The sequence below is a fragment of the Oncorhynchus mykiss genome, chromosome 12, assembly GCF_013265735.2.
Source record: "Oncorhynchus mykiss isolate Arlee chromosome 12, USDA_OmykA_1.1, whole genome shotgun sequence".
Classification (NCBI taxonomy): domain Eukaryota; kingdom Metazoa; phylum Chordata; class Actinopteri; order Salmoniformes; family Salmonidae; genus Oncorhynchus; species Oncorhynchus mykiss.
Window position 1 is genome coordinate 84,907,607 of NC_048576.1, and position 16,656 is coordinate 84,924,262.

The 16,656-nt window shown below is 39.2% G+C and overlaps 1 protein-coding gene across 26 annotated transcripts in view; it reads right to left on the minus strand.

Annotated features, from left to right (window-relative positions):
* cacna1aa (calcium channel, voltage-dependent, P/Q type, alpha 1A subunit, a) overlaps window positions 1–16,656 on the minus strand; it is a 177,668-nt gene that overhangs the window by 48,395 nt on the left and 112,617 nt on the right. For 20 of the 26 annotated variants that reach the window (XM_036938866.1, XM_036938883.1, XM_036938871.1 and 17 more), the window contains 3 exons: window positions 7,791–7,874; window positions 5,703–5,705; window positions 396–512 (listed from right to left, as the gene is read on the minus strand). In XM_036938866.1, coding sequence (XP_036794761.1) covers window positions 396–512; window positions 5,703–5,705; window positions 7,791–7,874 — 204 coding nt within the window. The remainder of the gene's footprint in view (window positions 1–395; window positions 513–5,702; window positions 5,706–7,790; window positions 7,875–16,656) is intronic. The other 6 variants (XM_036938880.1, XM_036938891.1, XM_036938870.1 and 3 more) reach the window with 1 other exon arrangement.

Consider the following 16,656-nt stretch of genomic DNA (forward strand, 5'->3'; position numbering starts at 1 on the left):
AAACATTACAAAACCTGTCCAGATAAGTTATCAGTCTCAAGTCTAAGTCGAATTCCAAGTCTTGAGGCTCCAAGTCGAAGTCAAGTCTCAAGTTGTTTTATTTTCTATGAAGTTGACTCTCAAGTCATCAAATCTGTGACTTAAACCTGACTCGAATTCCTGTCATGTGACTCGAGTCCACCCCCCTGGTTTTGTGTGTGTATTCTGTCATAGGTCTCCACAATGCAACTACTAGGGTCTGTGTGGGTGTATTCTCATAGGTCCCCATGAAGCTTATCTCTCTCTCTCTCTCTCTCTCTCTCTCTCTCTCTCTCTCTCTCTCTCTCTCTCTCTCTCTCTCAGTGTGTGTGTGTGTGTGTGTGTGTGTGTGTGTGTGTGTGTGTGTGTGGCATTACCTTGAAGGATTGAACAAAGGTCCAGAGCAGGATGCGGATGGTTTCTCCCTGCCGGAGCAGTTTGATGAGCCTGGCAGCCCTGAACAGTCTCAGGAAACTCAAGTTGATGAAGTTATTCTACAACACCCACAGTATGACCAGACACACGAGTAAGAGAGAGAGCGAGAGAGAGAGAGAGAGAGAGAGAGAGAGAGAGAGAGAGAAAGAGAGAGAGAGAGAAAGACATAGAGGTAGAAAGAGAGAAATGGGAGGGGTGAGGGGTAGAAAGAAGGATAGATGGAAAAAGGGGGAAGAGAGGGATGGAAAGATAGAGGCAGAGACAAATAGAGGGAGAGAAGTGTGGAGAAAAGGAGGTACAGGGTAGAGAGGAGAAGCTTATCACTTGCCATGCAATGTTAGATAACTATTTCCTGTCTTAAAACAAACCAAACCATAAAAGCAGGGGAAAAGTTCAAAACCAAACTGAGGAGGATTCAAAACCAACAGAAAAGCAACCAAACAGAACTGGAATCAAATGCAAACCAAACCAAAAAAATGCAAGGCTTGTAACAGGCTCGGGCATATCCAAGGAGTTAGAAGAAGGGAATCGATGTAGGGGAAAGGAAAATCATATGTTTTCAAAACCTAACCATTGTCAACCAATTGGGGCAGTAAGTAGTAGCAGTAGGTACAACGTAGTAGTAGTAGTACTAGTTTGTAGTAGTAGTAGTAGTTGGTTGAAGTGGTGGTAGTAGTAGTACTAGTATTAGTAGTAGTAGTAGTAGCTTGAAGTAGTAGTAATAGTTGGTAGTACTGGTAGTAGTAGTAGTAGTTTGTAGTAATAGTAGTAGTAGTACTAGTTTGTAGTAGTAGTAGTTGGTTGTAGTGGTGGTAGTAGTAGTACTAGTATTAGTAGTAGTAGTAGCTTGAAGTAGTAGTAGTAGTTGGTAGTAGTGGTAGTAGTAGTCAAAGTAGTTTGTAGCTGGTAGTAGTGGTAGTAGTAATAGTAGTAGTTTGTAGTAGTAGTAGTAGGTCCCCACAATGCTCAGATTTAATGGCGCAGGAGGGGATGGCTCCTAATCAACTGTGCTATTTTTTTTTCTCATTGTTTGTAACTCATTTTGTACATAATTTGTTGCTACCGTCTCTAATGACCAAAAAGAGCTTCTAGACATCAGTACAACGATTACTCACCTCGAACTGAAGAAAGATTTTTTCTGCTTTGTCAAGACAATGCCCAAATCCCCGTCATCAGTGTGAAGAAAAGACAGAGAAAAGGGGGAGGAGGGCAAGGTGCCTTGTAAGAATTTGCCGAAAAGTAGATAAACCACCGCTACCCTCCATATTATTGGTCAGCATGCAATCATTGGAAAACAAACGGGACAATCTAAGATTAAGACTATCCTACCAACGGCACATTAAAACTATAATATCTTATGTTTCACCGAGGCGTGGCTGAATGACGAAACGTATAATATAGAGCTGGATGGATTCTCCATGCATTGGCAGGACAGAGCAGCTACGTTTGGTAAGACGAGGGGCGGAGGTGTATACTTGTCAATAACTGCTGGTGCGCGATGTCTAATATTAAAGAAGTCTCAAGGTAGTGCACGCCTGAGATAGAATACCTCGTGATAAGCAGTAGACCACACTATCTACCAAGAGAGTTCTCATCTATATTATTCGTAGCTGTCTATTTACCATCACAAACTGATGCTGGCACTAAGACCACACTCAGCGAGCTGTATAAGGCCATAAGCAAAAAAGAAAATGCTCATCCAGAAGCGGCGCTCCTAGTGGCCGGGGACTTTAATGCAGGAAATCTTAAATCCATTTTATCTCATTTCTAGCAGCATGTCACATGTGCAACCAGTGGAAAAACAACTCTAGACCACCTTCACTCCACGCACAGAGACCCGTACAAAGCTCTCCCTCGCCATCCATTTGGCAAATCTGACCATAATTCTATCCTCCTGATTCCTGCTTACAAGCAAAAACTAAAGCAGGAAGTACCAGTCACTCGCTCAATAAGGAAGTGGTCAGATGATGTGGATGATACGCTACAGGACTGTTTTACTAGCACAGACTGGAATATGTTCCGGGATTCATCCAATGGCATTGAGGAGTACACCTTAGTCTCCAGCTTCATCAATAAGTGCATCGACGACGACATCCCCACAGTGACCGTACGTACATTTCCCAATCAGAAGCCAAGGATTACAGGCAACATCCGCACTGAGCTAAAGGCTAGAGCTGCCGCTTTCAAGGAGCGGGACACTTATCCAGACGCTTATAAGAAATCCCCGCTATGCCCTCAAACGAACCATCAAACAGGCAAAGTGGAAGTACAAAATTGAATCCTACTACACCGGCTCTGATGCTCATCGGATGTGACAGGGCTTGAAAAATATTACAGACTACAAAGGGAAACCCAGCCGCAAGCTGCCCAGTTACGCGAGCCTACCAGACGAGCTAAATGCCTTTTATGCTCGCTTTGAGTTAAGCAACACTGAAGCATGACTGAGAGCACCAGATGTTCCAGACAACTGTGGGATCATACTTTCCGCAGCTGATTTGAGTAAGACCTTTAAACAGGGCAACATTCACAATTACCTCAACTAACCTGTACTCCCGCACATTGACTCGGTACCAGTACCCCCTGTATATAGCCTCTTTATTGTTATGTAATTTTCTTTACTTATTTTTATTTTTTTTACTTTAGTTTATTTAGTAAATATTTTCTTAACTCTATTTGAACAGCATTGTTGGTCAAGGGCTTGTAAGTAAGCATTTCACGGTATTCAGTGCATGTTTTTAATTTTAATTGTATTTATTTAACCTTTATTTAACTAGGCAAGTCAGTTAAGAACAAATTCTTATTTACAATGACGGCCTACCCGGGAACCGTGGGTTAACTGCAACCTTTCGGTAACTGGCCCAACACTCTAACCACTAGGCTACCTGCTGCCCCCCACATGAGGATACTTGCCGCATGTGACAAATTAAATTGGATTTGATTTGAGTAGTAGTGGTAGTAGTAGCAGTAGTATGAGTAGTAGTAGTAGTAGTAGCAGTACTAGCAGTAGTAGTAGTAGTAAATAGTAATAGTAGTAGTAATAGTAGCAGCAGTAGTAGTAGTTAGTAGTAGTAGTAGTTAGTAGTAGTAGTAGTAGTAGATAGTAGTAGTAGTAGGAGTAGTGGTAGTGGGTGCAGGGAACCGTTTTTATTGTAAATACAACCAAATGCACTGATCCTCAAGGCAAACGCACCACCGCACAATATGGAGCTAGCTAGATCACAGCAAGTTAACCACGTGTCAACGCAACGCAGCAAAGCTGACAGCTCTCCTCCACAAGGGATTGGCTCGTTTTAGTCCTGTGACACTATAAAGTCAGGTTCGATTCCATTTCAGTTCACTCAATTCAGGGGATAAAATGAGACAACATTTAATTAATAAAATTGAAAATTGTCCACGGTTGCTTTAAGAAGACTCCTGAATTTCAAGTCCCCTCCTGAAATAACAGTATTTACATGGAATTGAAGCCAACCTTTTTTTGCGTCACAGTCAGAGAAAGGGAAGGGGGAATGGGGTTCTGAGTTGAAGGACAAACTGCAAATATATTGATGATATTTAGAAATATAATTGTTACAAAGTTCTAATGTTGATGTAATAGTGATAGCATTACTATAACTCCATATTCATAGGGCAAATCATACGACTTCGTCTTGCTCAAATTATTACACACTTAATGGTGAAAGCATTTGTAAAAACCACTACAGAAATAAAACTGTACTTGTAAACTATGTGTGTGATGCTCACTGTCCTATTTGATTACTGTAAACTATGTGTGTGATGCTCACTGTCCTATTTGATTACTGTAAACTATGTGTGTGATGCTCACTGTCCTATTTGATCACTGTAAACTATGTGTGTGATGCTCACTGTCCTATTTGATTACTGTAAACTATGTTAGTGATGCTCACTGTCCTATGATGTGCATGGTCCTTCAACCCTCTACCAAGGGAAGGGTTCTGGGTTAGAGAGGGCTTGGCAGTAGGCACATTCAGCTCCCATCAAGAGCATGTTCACTATGGCATTGCAACACAAGCCTATGTGCATGTATTTATTAGGCTATGTACTGTTGTGTGTGTGTCTATGTGTGTGTAGGTCAGTGTCCATGTATGTCTGGGTGTGTTTAACTTATGTGTCTATGAGTAGTATAGGTGTGTGCCATCCCTGCCAGAGACATGCAGTGGGGCAGCATGCACCGTAGCCCGGTCCACCATGGGTGAAGCTTTAGACCCAGTCACTCTGTGCACTCCTGTCACACCTTACTCCCCTGGCTCTCACAGACACTAGCATGTGTGTGTGTGTGTGTGTGTGTGTGTGTGTGTGTGTGTGTGTGTGTGTGTGTGTGTGTGTGTGTGTGTGTGTGTGTGTGTGTGTGTGTGTGTGTGTGTGTGTGTGTGTGTGTGTGTGTGTGTGTGTGTGTGTGTGATTGCTTTTAAGGAATGTAAGCAGTGGTGCATGTCTAGTGATTGTGAGAGTATTGTCCAGGCTGTGTCCTAATGGGCTTGACCAGCTTCCGTTCCTTTCCTACATTACCACAGATCTGATAGAATACTTTTACAACACATTTGTTCTTCCTTCCCTCCTTGAAATAATGGATTGGGGTATTGTCATCCTGGAAGAGGTCACTCCCATCAAGACAGAAAGGTTGAAGGGGATCATTCAGAAAGGCTGTGTATTTATTGCCGTTTACCTTGCCCTCTAAAGGGATGAGTGGACCATGCCAGGAAAAGGCACCCCACACCATAACAGAGCTGCCAGAAGCCTCATTTACTCAAGTGTTTCCTTTATTTTGGATCAGATCAGTCAGATCAGAGCTGTGATCACTTCAAGGAAGGGAGGAAGGAAGGATGCATTTGAACAGTATTAAATCAGAACCTGAAGGGTATTAGGACAATGACTACTAGCCAATTCCAAATGGACCTGAAGCCCCTCTAGGTCTATCACGTGTAGATCTGAAAGCATTGGATTGGTATCAGTAATTTGACAACGAACCCATCCAGATAGGCTAGGTGGAATATTAGCTAAATCCTATCTGATCCTTTTAGATCTATACAAGGGGTAGTCCATTTGGGATTGGTCGAATGTCTCTGTCCGGTGACTGGGAGCAGGAGGTCAGTCGAGTCATCTTGTCAAACCTGGGTCAGAGATCAAAGGCCAGGGGTCACTGCCAGGGTGAGGAGTCGAGCAACATGCATCACCACAGCCACACCAGGAAATGGATGCAGTAATTAAAGTATCTCCAAAAAAGTACAAACCATCTACATGTGGATGTTGCAGATGACATGGTTTATAGCGGCATTTTTGGAGGTTGATTTAACAAAGAGTGCGATTGGCCAGGCCAGGTTTCATGGATGGACACATAGTGCATTTTGATTGGATGAATTCGTCAGAAGGGAGAGGGACGAAGTAGTTGCCATTAAGTAGCGTAGAGTTAAAGAAAGCATGTAAAAAAAGATAAAACAGGAAATGAATTGTCATTATGTACACTCATTATTACTGAGTTCAGTTCAGTCATAACACTGCCTCCATACATACAACAATTCAGTCATAACACTGCCTCCATACATACAACAGTTCAGTCATAACACTGCCTCTATACATACAACAGTTCAGTCATAACACTGCCTCCATACATACAACAGTTCAGTCATTACACTGCCTCCATACATTCAACAGCAGGGATATCAACGACTAGGAAACAGATGAAGTTCAAAAAATATATTATGAGATTACTCCTAACATGAGATTACTCCTAACATGAGATTACTTTTAACATCCAAGCTAACAAGCTTCCATTGGACTGCGAGGAAAATTAACATGATTGTCAAGTCGTGTTTGAATCAGCGCAATGGCAGCTAAAGCTTTAATTTGAGCTGACCCAAATTAAAGGCTGCTTTGATGGACTACCACTGGACTGATCCAAGAACAGGGCTTGCTTTTTCATGTTCAAAGGTCCCTCTTGATCAAATGGTGTCTCGGACTGGTCTGAGGTCAGTTTAGAGAAGAGGAACCAATTCCACCTGATTCTTCTGCCATTAACATCCACTGCCAGTAACACCTGGTAGGGTGGTTTATGGAGCATAGTTGGGGACAGGAGTATTTCCTCACCATAAGAACTGACACGAAAAACGAGGGTCTAGTTCAAGTCATGTAGTCAGGAAAACCTCTTGCCACTACTAAGATATTATGTAATCATAATATACATGATATAACATTATGTCAAAATACTATACCCATTGAAATAAAATCTTATTTAATGTCTATGATTATGCCTGTGGTCACCAACCTTTGTCATGCAGAGCTACATGATGTTCAAGCTTTTGTTCCAGCCCAGCAGTAACACACCTGATTCAACCAATCAACCAATCAATGTCCCGATGAGGAGTTAAAGGTTTAATCAGATCTGTTGGTGCTGGGCTGGTTATAAAACATATAGCTCTCCAGGACCTGGGTTGATAGAGTTGAGGTGTTTTTACTGGAAACAAAGGTATAGCTGTCAGGACTGTCTCAGAGACACACAACATTCAAAAACAACATTCATATTTCATAATATGGTTTATAAAGGCATTACAACACATAAACACTCTCATGCATGCACGCACGAACACGCGCACACACCACATTACCTGCCTGAATAACTAGTGTGTCTACCTCATTGGCTATCATTTTTCACTATCCAACTGGTTGCTAAGTGGATGCCTGGCTAGAGGAACAGTCCGATTGGCCAGATTGTTTTGAGGATGGTTATTTGATTGGCTGTCAGGTTGCCTAGCAGATCAGTAGAGTAGTCTGTGTGTGTACGTGCATGTGTGAGTGTGTGTGTGTGCGTGTGCGTGTGCGTGTGTGTGTGTGTGTGTGTGTGTGTGTGTGTGTGAGTGTTAGTCTCCTGAGTATTGTCAGTGGTGGCTGGGCTACCATGATCCAGGTCTCTGTGCTCTGCTCTCCACCAACTGGGACAATTATGTAAGGCTTTCAAAATATGTTCATGCTTCACTGAGCAATGTAAGATCCTGTACACTACAGTCTCTGCCTTTCTCTCTGCTTCTCTATGTGCCCCTGCTCTCTTTCTATCTGCCCCCCCCCCCCTCTCTCTCTCTCTACCTGTCTCACTCTCACTACCTCTCTTTCTCTCTCTCTGCCTGTCTCACTCTCTCTACCTCTCTCTTCCCCTTACTCTCTCTCTCACACTCTCTCTCCCCCTTACTCTCTCTCTCTCTGCCTCTCTCTCTCTAACTACCTCTCTCTCTCTCTCTCTACCTCTCTCTCTCTCCCACTCATACCACTGAACTTGCTGACACACCATTTCCCTTTCCCACTGTTAATTCCCCTGCCTCCTCACTTACCCCGAGCTCAGTCACTAAAATATCTGTAATGCTGCCCAGGACTGTCACACAGTCAAAAATGTTCCAGGCATCTTTGAAGTAATTCTGTGGGCAGAAGAGAAAGAGGGAGGGGGAAGGGAGGGAAACAAAGAAAGAGTAGGAAGAAAGGAAAGAGATTGAGGAGAGAAAGGATAAAAAAGTTGAGTCGGTGTCAGACGGCAACAGGCCATAGATTAGACGAGATAAAATGAACGTCAGTTATGCCATATTGAAGTCATTCCAGCAACATATATGACTAGAGTCTGATAGAAAGAGAGTTAGTTGGTTGGATTGTTGGTTGGTTGGTTGGTTGGTTGGCTGGCTGGTTGGCTGGTTGGTTGGCTGGTTGGTTGGCTGGTTGGTTGGCTGGTTGGCTGGTTGGTTGGTTGGTTGGTTGAAAAAGAGAAGGGATCACAGGATTGTGGTACGTACTGTATTGTTACTGCTGCTGCAGCATAAGCCCTTTGTTGGGTGCCATGCATAAGCCTGCAGCCAAACTGTGCATTAGGACAGAACTAATTAAAACACCATACTCTCTGTGCATTAGGACAGAACTAATTAAAACACCATACTCTCTGTGCATTAGGACAGAACTAATTAAAACATCATACTCTCTGTGCATTAGGACAGAACTAAATAAAACACCATACTCTCTGTGCATTAGGACAGAACTAAATAAAACACCATACTCTCTGTGCATTAGGACAGAACTAATTAAAACACCATACTCTCTGTGCATTAGGACAGAACTAATTAAAACACCATACTCTCTGTGCATTAGGACAGAACTAATTAAAACACCATACTCTATGTACATTATGACAAAACTAATTAAAACACCATACTCTCTGTGCATTAGGACAGAACTAATTAAAACACCATACTCTCTGTGCATTAGGACAGAACATACTCTCTGTGCATTAGGACAGAACTAATTAAAACACCATACTCTCTGTGCATTAGGACAGAACTAATTAAAACACCATACACTCTGTGCATTAGGACAGAACTAATTAAAACACCATACTCTCTGTGCATTAGGACAGAACTAAATAAAACACCTTATTCTCTGTGCATTAGGACAGAACTAAATAAAACACCATATTCTCTATGCATTAGGACAGAACTAATTAAAACACCATACTCTCTGTGCATTAGGACGGAACTATTTAAAACACCATACTCTCTGTGCATTAGGACAGAACTAATTAAAACATCATACTCTCTGTGCATTAGGACGGAACTAAATAAAACATCATATTCTCTATGCATTAGGACATAACTAATTAAAACACCATACTCTCTGTGCATTAGGACAGAACATACTCTCTGTGCATTAGGACAGAACTAAATAAAACATCATATTCTCTATGCATTAGGACATAACTAATTAAAACACCATACTCTCTATGCATTAGGACAGAACTAAATAAAACACCATATTCTCTGTGCATTAGGACAGAACTAAATAAAACATCATACTCTCTGTGCATTAGGACAGAACTAATTAAAACACCATACTCTCTGTGCATTAGGACGGAACTAATTAAAACACCATACTCTCTGTGCATTAGGACAGAACTAAATAAAACATCATACTCTCTGTGCATTAGGACAGAACTAATTAAAACACCATACTCTCTGTGCATTAGGACAGAACATACTCTCTGTGCATTAGGACAGAACTATTTAAAACACCATACTCTCTGTGCATTAGGACAGAACTAAATAAAACACCATATTCTCTGTGCATTAGGAAATAACTAATTAAAACATCATACTCTCTGTGCATTAGGACAGAACATACTCTCTGTGCATTAGGACAGAACTATTTAAAACACCATACTCTCTGTGCATTAGGACAGAACATACTCTCTGTGCATTAGGACAGAACTAATTAAAACACCATACTCTCTGTGCATTAGGACAGAACTAAATAAAACACCATATTCTCTGTGCATTAGGACAGAACATACTCTCTGTGCATTAGGACATAACTAATTAAAACACCATACTCTCTGTGCTTTAGGACATAACTAATTAAAACACCATACTCTCTTTGCATTAGGACAGAACTAATTAAAACACCATACTCTCTGTGCATTAGGACATAACTAATTAAAACACCATACTCTCTTTGCATTAGGACAGAACCACATAAAACACCATACTCTCTGTGCATTAGGACAGAACTAATTAAAACATCATACTCTCTGTGCATTAGGACATAACTAATTATGACACCATACTCTCTGTGCATAAGGACAGAACTAATTAAAACACCATACTCTCTGTGCATTAGGACAGAACTAAATAAAACACCTTATTCGCTGTGCATTAGGACAGAACTAAGTAAAACACCATATTCTCTATGCATTAGGACAGAACTAATTAAAACACCATACTCTCTGTGCATTAGGACAGAACTAATTAAAACGCCATACTCTATGTGCATTATGACAAAACTAATTAAAACACCATACTCTCTGTGCATTAGGACAGAACTAATTAAAACACCATACTCTCTGTGCATTAGGACAGAACATACTCTCTGTGCATTAGGACAGAACTATTTAAAACACCATACTCTCTGTGCATTAGGACAGAACATACTCTCTGTGCATTAGGACAGAACTAAATAAAACACCATATTCTCTGTGCATTAGGAAATAACTAAATAAAACACCATACTCTCTGTGCATTAGGACAGAACTAATTAAAACACCATACTCTCTGTGCATTAGGACAGAACTAAATAAAACACCATGTTCTCTGTGCATTAGGACAGAACATACTCTCTGTGCATTAGGACAGAACCACATAAAACACCATACTCTCTATGCATTAGGACAGAACTAATTAAAACACCATATTCTCTGTGCATTAGGACAGAACATACTCTCTGTGCATTAGGACAGAACTATTTAAAACACCATACTCTCTGTGCATTAGGACAGAACTATTTAAAACACCATACTCTCTGTGCATTAGGACAGAACTATTTAAAACACCATACTCTCTGTGCATTAGGACATAACTAATTAAAACGCCATACTCTCTGTGCATTAGGACAGAACATACTCTCTGTGCATTAGGACAGAACATACTCTCTGTGCATTAGGACAGAACTAATTAAAACATCATACTCTCTGTGTATTAGGACAGAACCACATAAAACACCATACTCTCTGTGCATTAGGACAGAACTAAATAAAACACCATACTCTCTGTGCATTAGGACAGAACTAAATAAAACACCATATTCTCTGTGCATTAGGAAATAACTAAATAAAACACCATATTCTCTATGCATTAGGACAGAACTAATTAAAACACCATACTCTCTGTGCATTAGGACAGAACATACTCTCTGTGCATTAGGACAGAACTAATTAAAACGCCATACACTATGTGCATTAGGACAGAACTAATTAAAACACCATACTCTCTGTACATTAGGACAGAACTAATTAAAACGCCATACTCTATGTGCATTAGGACAGAACTAATTAAAACACCATACTATCTGTGCATTAGGACAGAACATACTCTCTGTGCATTAGGACAGAACTAAATAAAACACCATACTCTCTATGCATTAGGACAGAACTAAATAAATCACCATACTCTCTATGCATTAGGACAGAACTAAATAAAACACCATACTCTCTATGCATTAGGACATAACTAAATAAAACACCATATTCTCTGTGCATTAGGACAGAACCACATAAATCACCATACTCTCTATGCATTAGGACAGAACTAAATAAAACACCATACTCTCTGTGCATTAGGACAGAACTAATTAAAACACCATACTATCTGTGCATTAGGACAGAACATACTCTCTGTGCATTAGGACAGAACTAATTAAAACGCCATACTCTATGTGCATTAGGACAGAACTAATTAAAACACCATACTCTCTGTGCATTAGGACAGAACATACTCTCTGTGCATTAGGACAGAACCACATAAAACACCATACTCTCTATGCATTAGGACAGAACTAAATAAAACACCATACTCTCTGTGCATTAGGACAGAACTAAATAAAACACCATATTCTCTATGCATTAGGACAGAACATACTCTCTGTGCATTAGGACAGAACATACTCTCTGTGCATTAGGACAGAAATAATTAAAACGCCATACTCTATGTGCATTAGGACAGAACTAATTAAAACACCATACTCTATGTGCATTAGGACAGAACATACTCTCTGTGCATTAGGACAGAACCACATAAAACACCATACTCTCTATGCATTAGGACAGAACTAAATAAAACACCATACTCTCTGTGCATTAGGACAGGACTAAATAAAACACCATACTCTCTGTGCATTAGGACAGAACATACTCTCTGTGCATTAGGAAATAACTAAATAAAACACCATACTCTCTGTGCATTAGGACAGAAAATACTCTCTGTGCATTAGGACAGAACTAAATAAAACACCATACTCTCTGTGCATTAGGACAGAACTAAATAAAACACCATACTCTCTGTGCATTAGGACAGAACATACTCTCTGTGCATTAGGACAGAAACACATAAAACACCATACTCTCTATGCATTAGGACAGAACTAAATAAAACATCATACTCTCTGTGCATTAGGACAGAACATACTCTCTGTGCATTAGGACAGAACTAAATAAAACACCATACTCTCTGTGCATTAGAACAGAACATACTCTCTGTGCATTAGGACAGAACCACATAAAACACCATACTCTCTATGCATTACGACAGAACTAAATAAAACACCATATTCTCTGTGCATTAGGACAGAACTAATTAAAACACCATACTCTCTGTGCATTAAGACAGAACATACTCTCTGTGCATTAGGACAGAACTAAATAAAACACCATACTCTCTGTGCATTAGGACAGAACCACATAAAACACCATACTCTCTATGCATTAGGACAGAACTAAATAAAACACCATACTCTCTGTGCATTAGGACAGAACTAAATAAAACACCATATTCTCTATGCATTAGGACAGAACATACTCTCTGTGCATTAGGACAGAACATACTCTCTGTGCATTAGGACAGAAATAATTAAAACGCCATACTCTATGTGCATTAGGACAGAACTAATTAAAACACCATACTCTATGTGCATTAGGACAGAACATACTCTCTGTGCATTAGGACAGAACCACATAAAACACCATACTCTCTATGCATTAGGACAGAACTAAATAAAACACCATACTCTCTGTGCATTAGGACAGAACTAAATAAAACACCATACTCTCTGTGCATTAGGACAGAACATACTCTCTGTGCATTAGGAAATAACTAAATAAAACACCATACTCTCTGTGCATTAGGACAGAAAATACTCTCTGTGCATTAGGACAGAACTAAATAAAACACCATACTCTCTGTGCATTAGGACAGAACTAAATAAAACACCATACTCTCTGTGCATTAGGACAGAACATACTCTCTGTGCATTAGGACAGAAACACATAAAACACCATACTCTCTATGCATTAGGACAGAACTAAATAAAACATCATACTCTCTGTGCATTAGGACAGAACATACTCTCTGTGCATTAGGACAGAACTAAATAAAACACCATACTCTCTGTGCATTAGAACAGAACATACTCTCTGTGCATTAGGACAGAACCACATAAAACACCATACTCTCTATGCATTAGGACAGAACTAAATAAAACACCATATTCTCTGTGCATTAGGACAGAACTAATTAAAACACCATACTCTCTGTGCATTAGGACAGAACATACTCTCTGTGCATTAGGACAGAACTAAATAAAACACCATACTCTCTGTGCATTAGGACAGAACCACATAAAACACCATACTCTCTATGCATTAGGACAGAACTAAATAAAACACCATACTCTCTGTGCATTAGGAAATAACTAAATAAAACACCATATTCTCTGTGCATTAGGACAGAACTAATTAAAACACCATATTCTCTATGCATTAGGACAGAACTAATTAAAACACCATACTCTCTGTGCATTAGGACATAACTAAATAAAACACCATATTCTCTATGCATTAGGACAGAACCACATAAAACACCATACTCTGTGCATTAGGACAGAACCACATAAAACACCATACTCTCTGTGCATTAGGACAGAACTAAATAAAACACCATACTCTCTGTGCATTAGGACAGAACATACTCTCTGTGCATTAGGACAGAACTAAATAAAACACCATATTCTCTATGCATTAGGACAGAACTCATTAAAACACCATATTCTCTGTGCATTAGGACAGAACTAAATAAAACACCATATTCTCTGTGCATTAGGACAGAACTAAATAAAACACCATACTCTCTGTGCATTAGGACAGAACTAATTAAAACACCATACTCTCTATGCATTAGGACAGAACTAAATAAAACACCATACTCTCTGTGCATTAGGACAGAACCACATAAAACACCATACTCTCTGTGCATTAGGACAGAACATATTCTCTGTGCATTAGGACAGAACTATTTAAAACTCCATACTCTCTGTGCATTAGGACATAAATAATTAAAACACCATACTCTCTGTGCATTAGGACAGAACAAATTAAAACACCATACTCTGTGCATTAGGACAGAACTAATTAAAACACCATACTCTCTGTGCATTAGGACAGAACTAAATAAAACACCATATTCTCTGTGCATTAGGACAGAACTAAATAAAACACCATATTTTCTGTGCATTAGGACAGAACTAATTAAAACACCATACTCTCTGTGCATTAGGACAGAACTAATTAAAACATAATACTCTCTGTGCATTAGGACATAACTAAATAAAACATCATATTCTCTATGCATTAGGACATAACTAATTAAAACACCATACTCTCTGTGCATTAGGACAGAACTAAATAAAACACCATATTCTCTGTGCATTAGGACAGAACTAATTAAAACACCATACTCTCTGTGCATTAGGACAGAACTAAATAAAACACCATATTCTCTGTGCATTAGGACAGAACTAATTAAAACACCATACTCTCTGTGCATTAGGACAGAACTAAATAAAACATCATATTCTCTGTGCATTAGGACAGAACTAATTAAAACACCATATTCTCTATGCATTAGGAAATAACTAAATAAAACACCATATTCTCTGTGCATTAGGAAATAACTAATTAAAACACCATACTCTCTGTGCATTAGGACAGAACATACTCTCTGTGCATTAGGACAGAACTATTTAAAACACCATACTCTCTGTGCATTAGGACATAAATAATTAAAACACCATACTCTCTGTGCATTAGGACAGAACAAATTAAAACACCATACTCTGTGCATTAGGACAGAACTAATTAAAACACCATACTCTCTGTGCATTAGGACAGAACTAAATAAAACACCATATTCTCTGTGCATTAGGACAGAACTAAATAAAACACCATATTCTCTGTGCATTAGGACAGAACTAATTAAAACACCATACTCTCTGTGCATTAGGACAGAACTAATTAAAACATCATACTCTCTGTGCATTAGGACAGAACTAATTAAAACACCATACTCTCTGTGCATTAGGACAGAACATACTCTCTGTGCATTAGGACAGAACTAAATAAAACACCATATTCTCTGTGCATTAGGAAATAACTAAATAAAACACCATATTCTCTATGCATTAGGACAGAACTAATTAAAACACCATACTCTCTGTGAATTAGGACAGAACTAATTAAAACACCATACTCTCTGTGCATTAGGACAGAACATACTCTCTGTGCATTAGGACAGAACTATTTAAAACACCATACTCTCTGTGCATTAGGACATAAATCATTAAAACACCATACTCGCTGTGCATTAGGACAGAACAAATTAAAACACCATACTCTGTGCATTAGGACAGAACTAATTAAAACACCATACTCTCTGTGCATTAGGACAGAACTAAATAAAACACCATACTCTCTGTGCATTAGGACAGAACATACTCTCTGTGCATTAGGACATAACTAAATAAAACACCATACTCTCTGTGCATTAGGACAGAACTAATTAAAACACCATACTCTCTGTGCATTAGGACAGAACCACATAAAACACCATACTCTCTGTGCATTAGGACAGAACTAATTAAAACACCATACTCTCTGTGCATTAGGACAGAACATACTCTCTGTGCATTAGGACATAACTAAATAAAACACCATACTCTCTGTGCATTAGGACAGAACTAATTAAAACACCATACTCTCTGTGCATTAGGACAGAACCACATAAAACACCATACTCTCTGTGCATTAGGACATAACTAATTAAAACACCATACTCTCTGTGCATTAAGACAGAACATACTCTCTGTGCATTAGGACATAACTATTTAAAACACCATACTCTCTTTGCATTAGGACAGAAATAATTAAAACACCATACTCTCTGTGCATTAGGACAGAACTAATTAAAACACCATACTCTCTGTGTATTAGGACAGAACTAATAAAAACACCATACTCTCTGTGCATTAGGACAGAACTAAATAAAACACCATACTCTCTGTGCATTAGAACAGAACATACTCTCTGTGCATTAGGACAGAACTAAATAAAACACCATATTCTCTGTGCATTAGGAAATAACTAAATAAAACACCATATTCTCTATGCATTAGGACAGAACTAATTAAAACACCATACTCTCTGTGAATTAGGACAGAACTAATTAAAACACCATACTCTCTGTGCATTAGGACAGAACATACTCTCTGTGCATTAGGACAGAACTATTTAAAACACCATACTCTCTGTGCATTAGGACATAAATCATTAAAACACCATACTCT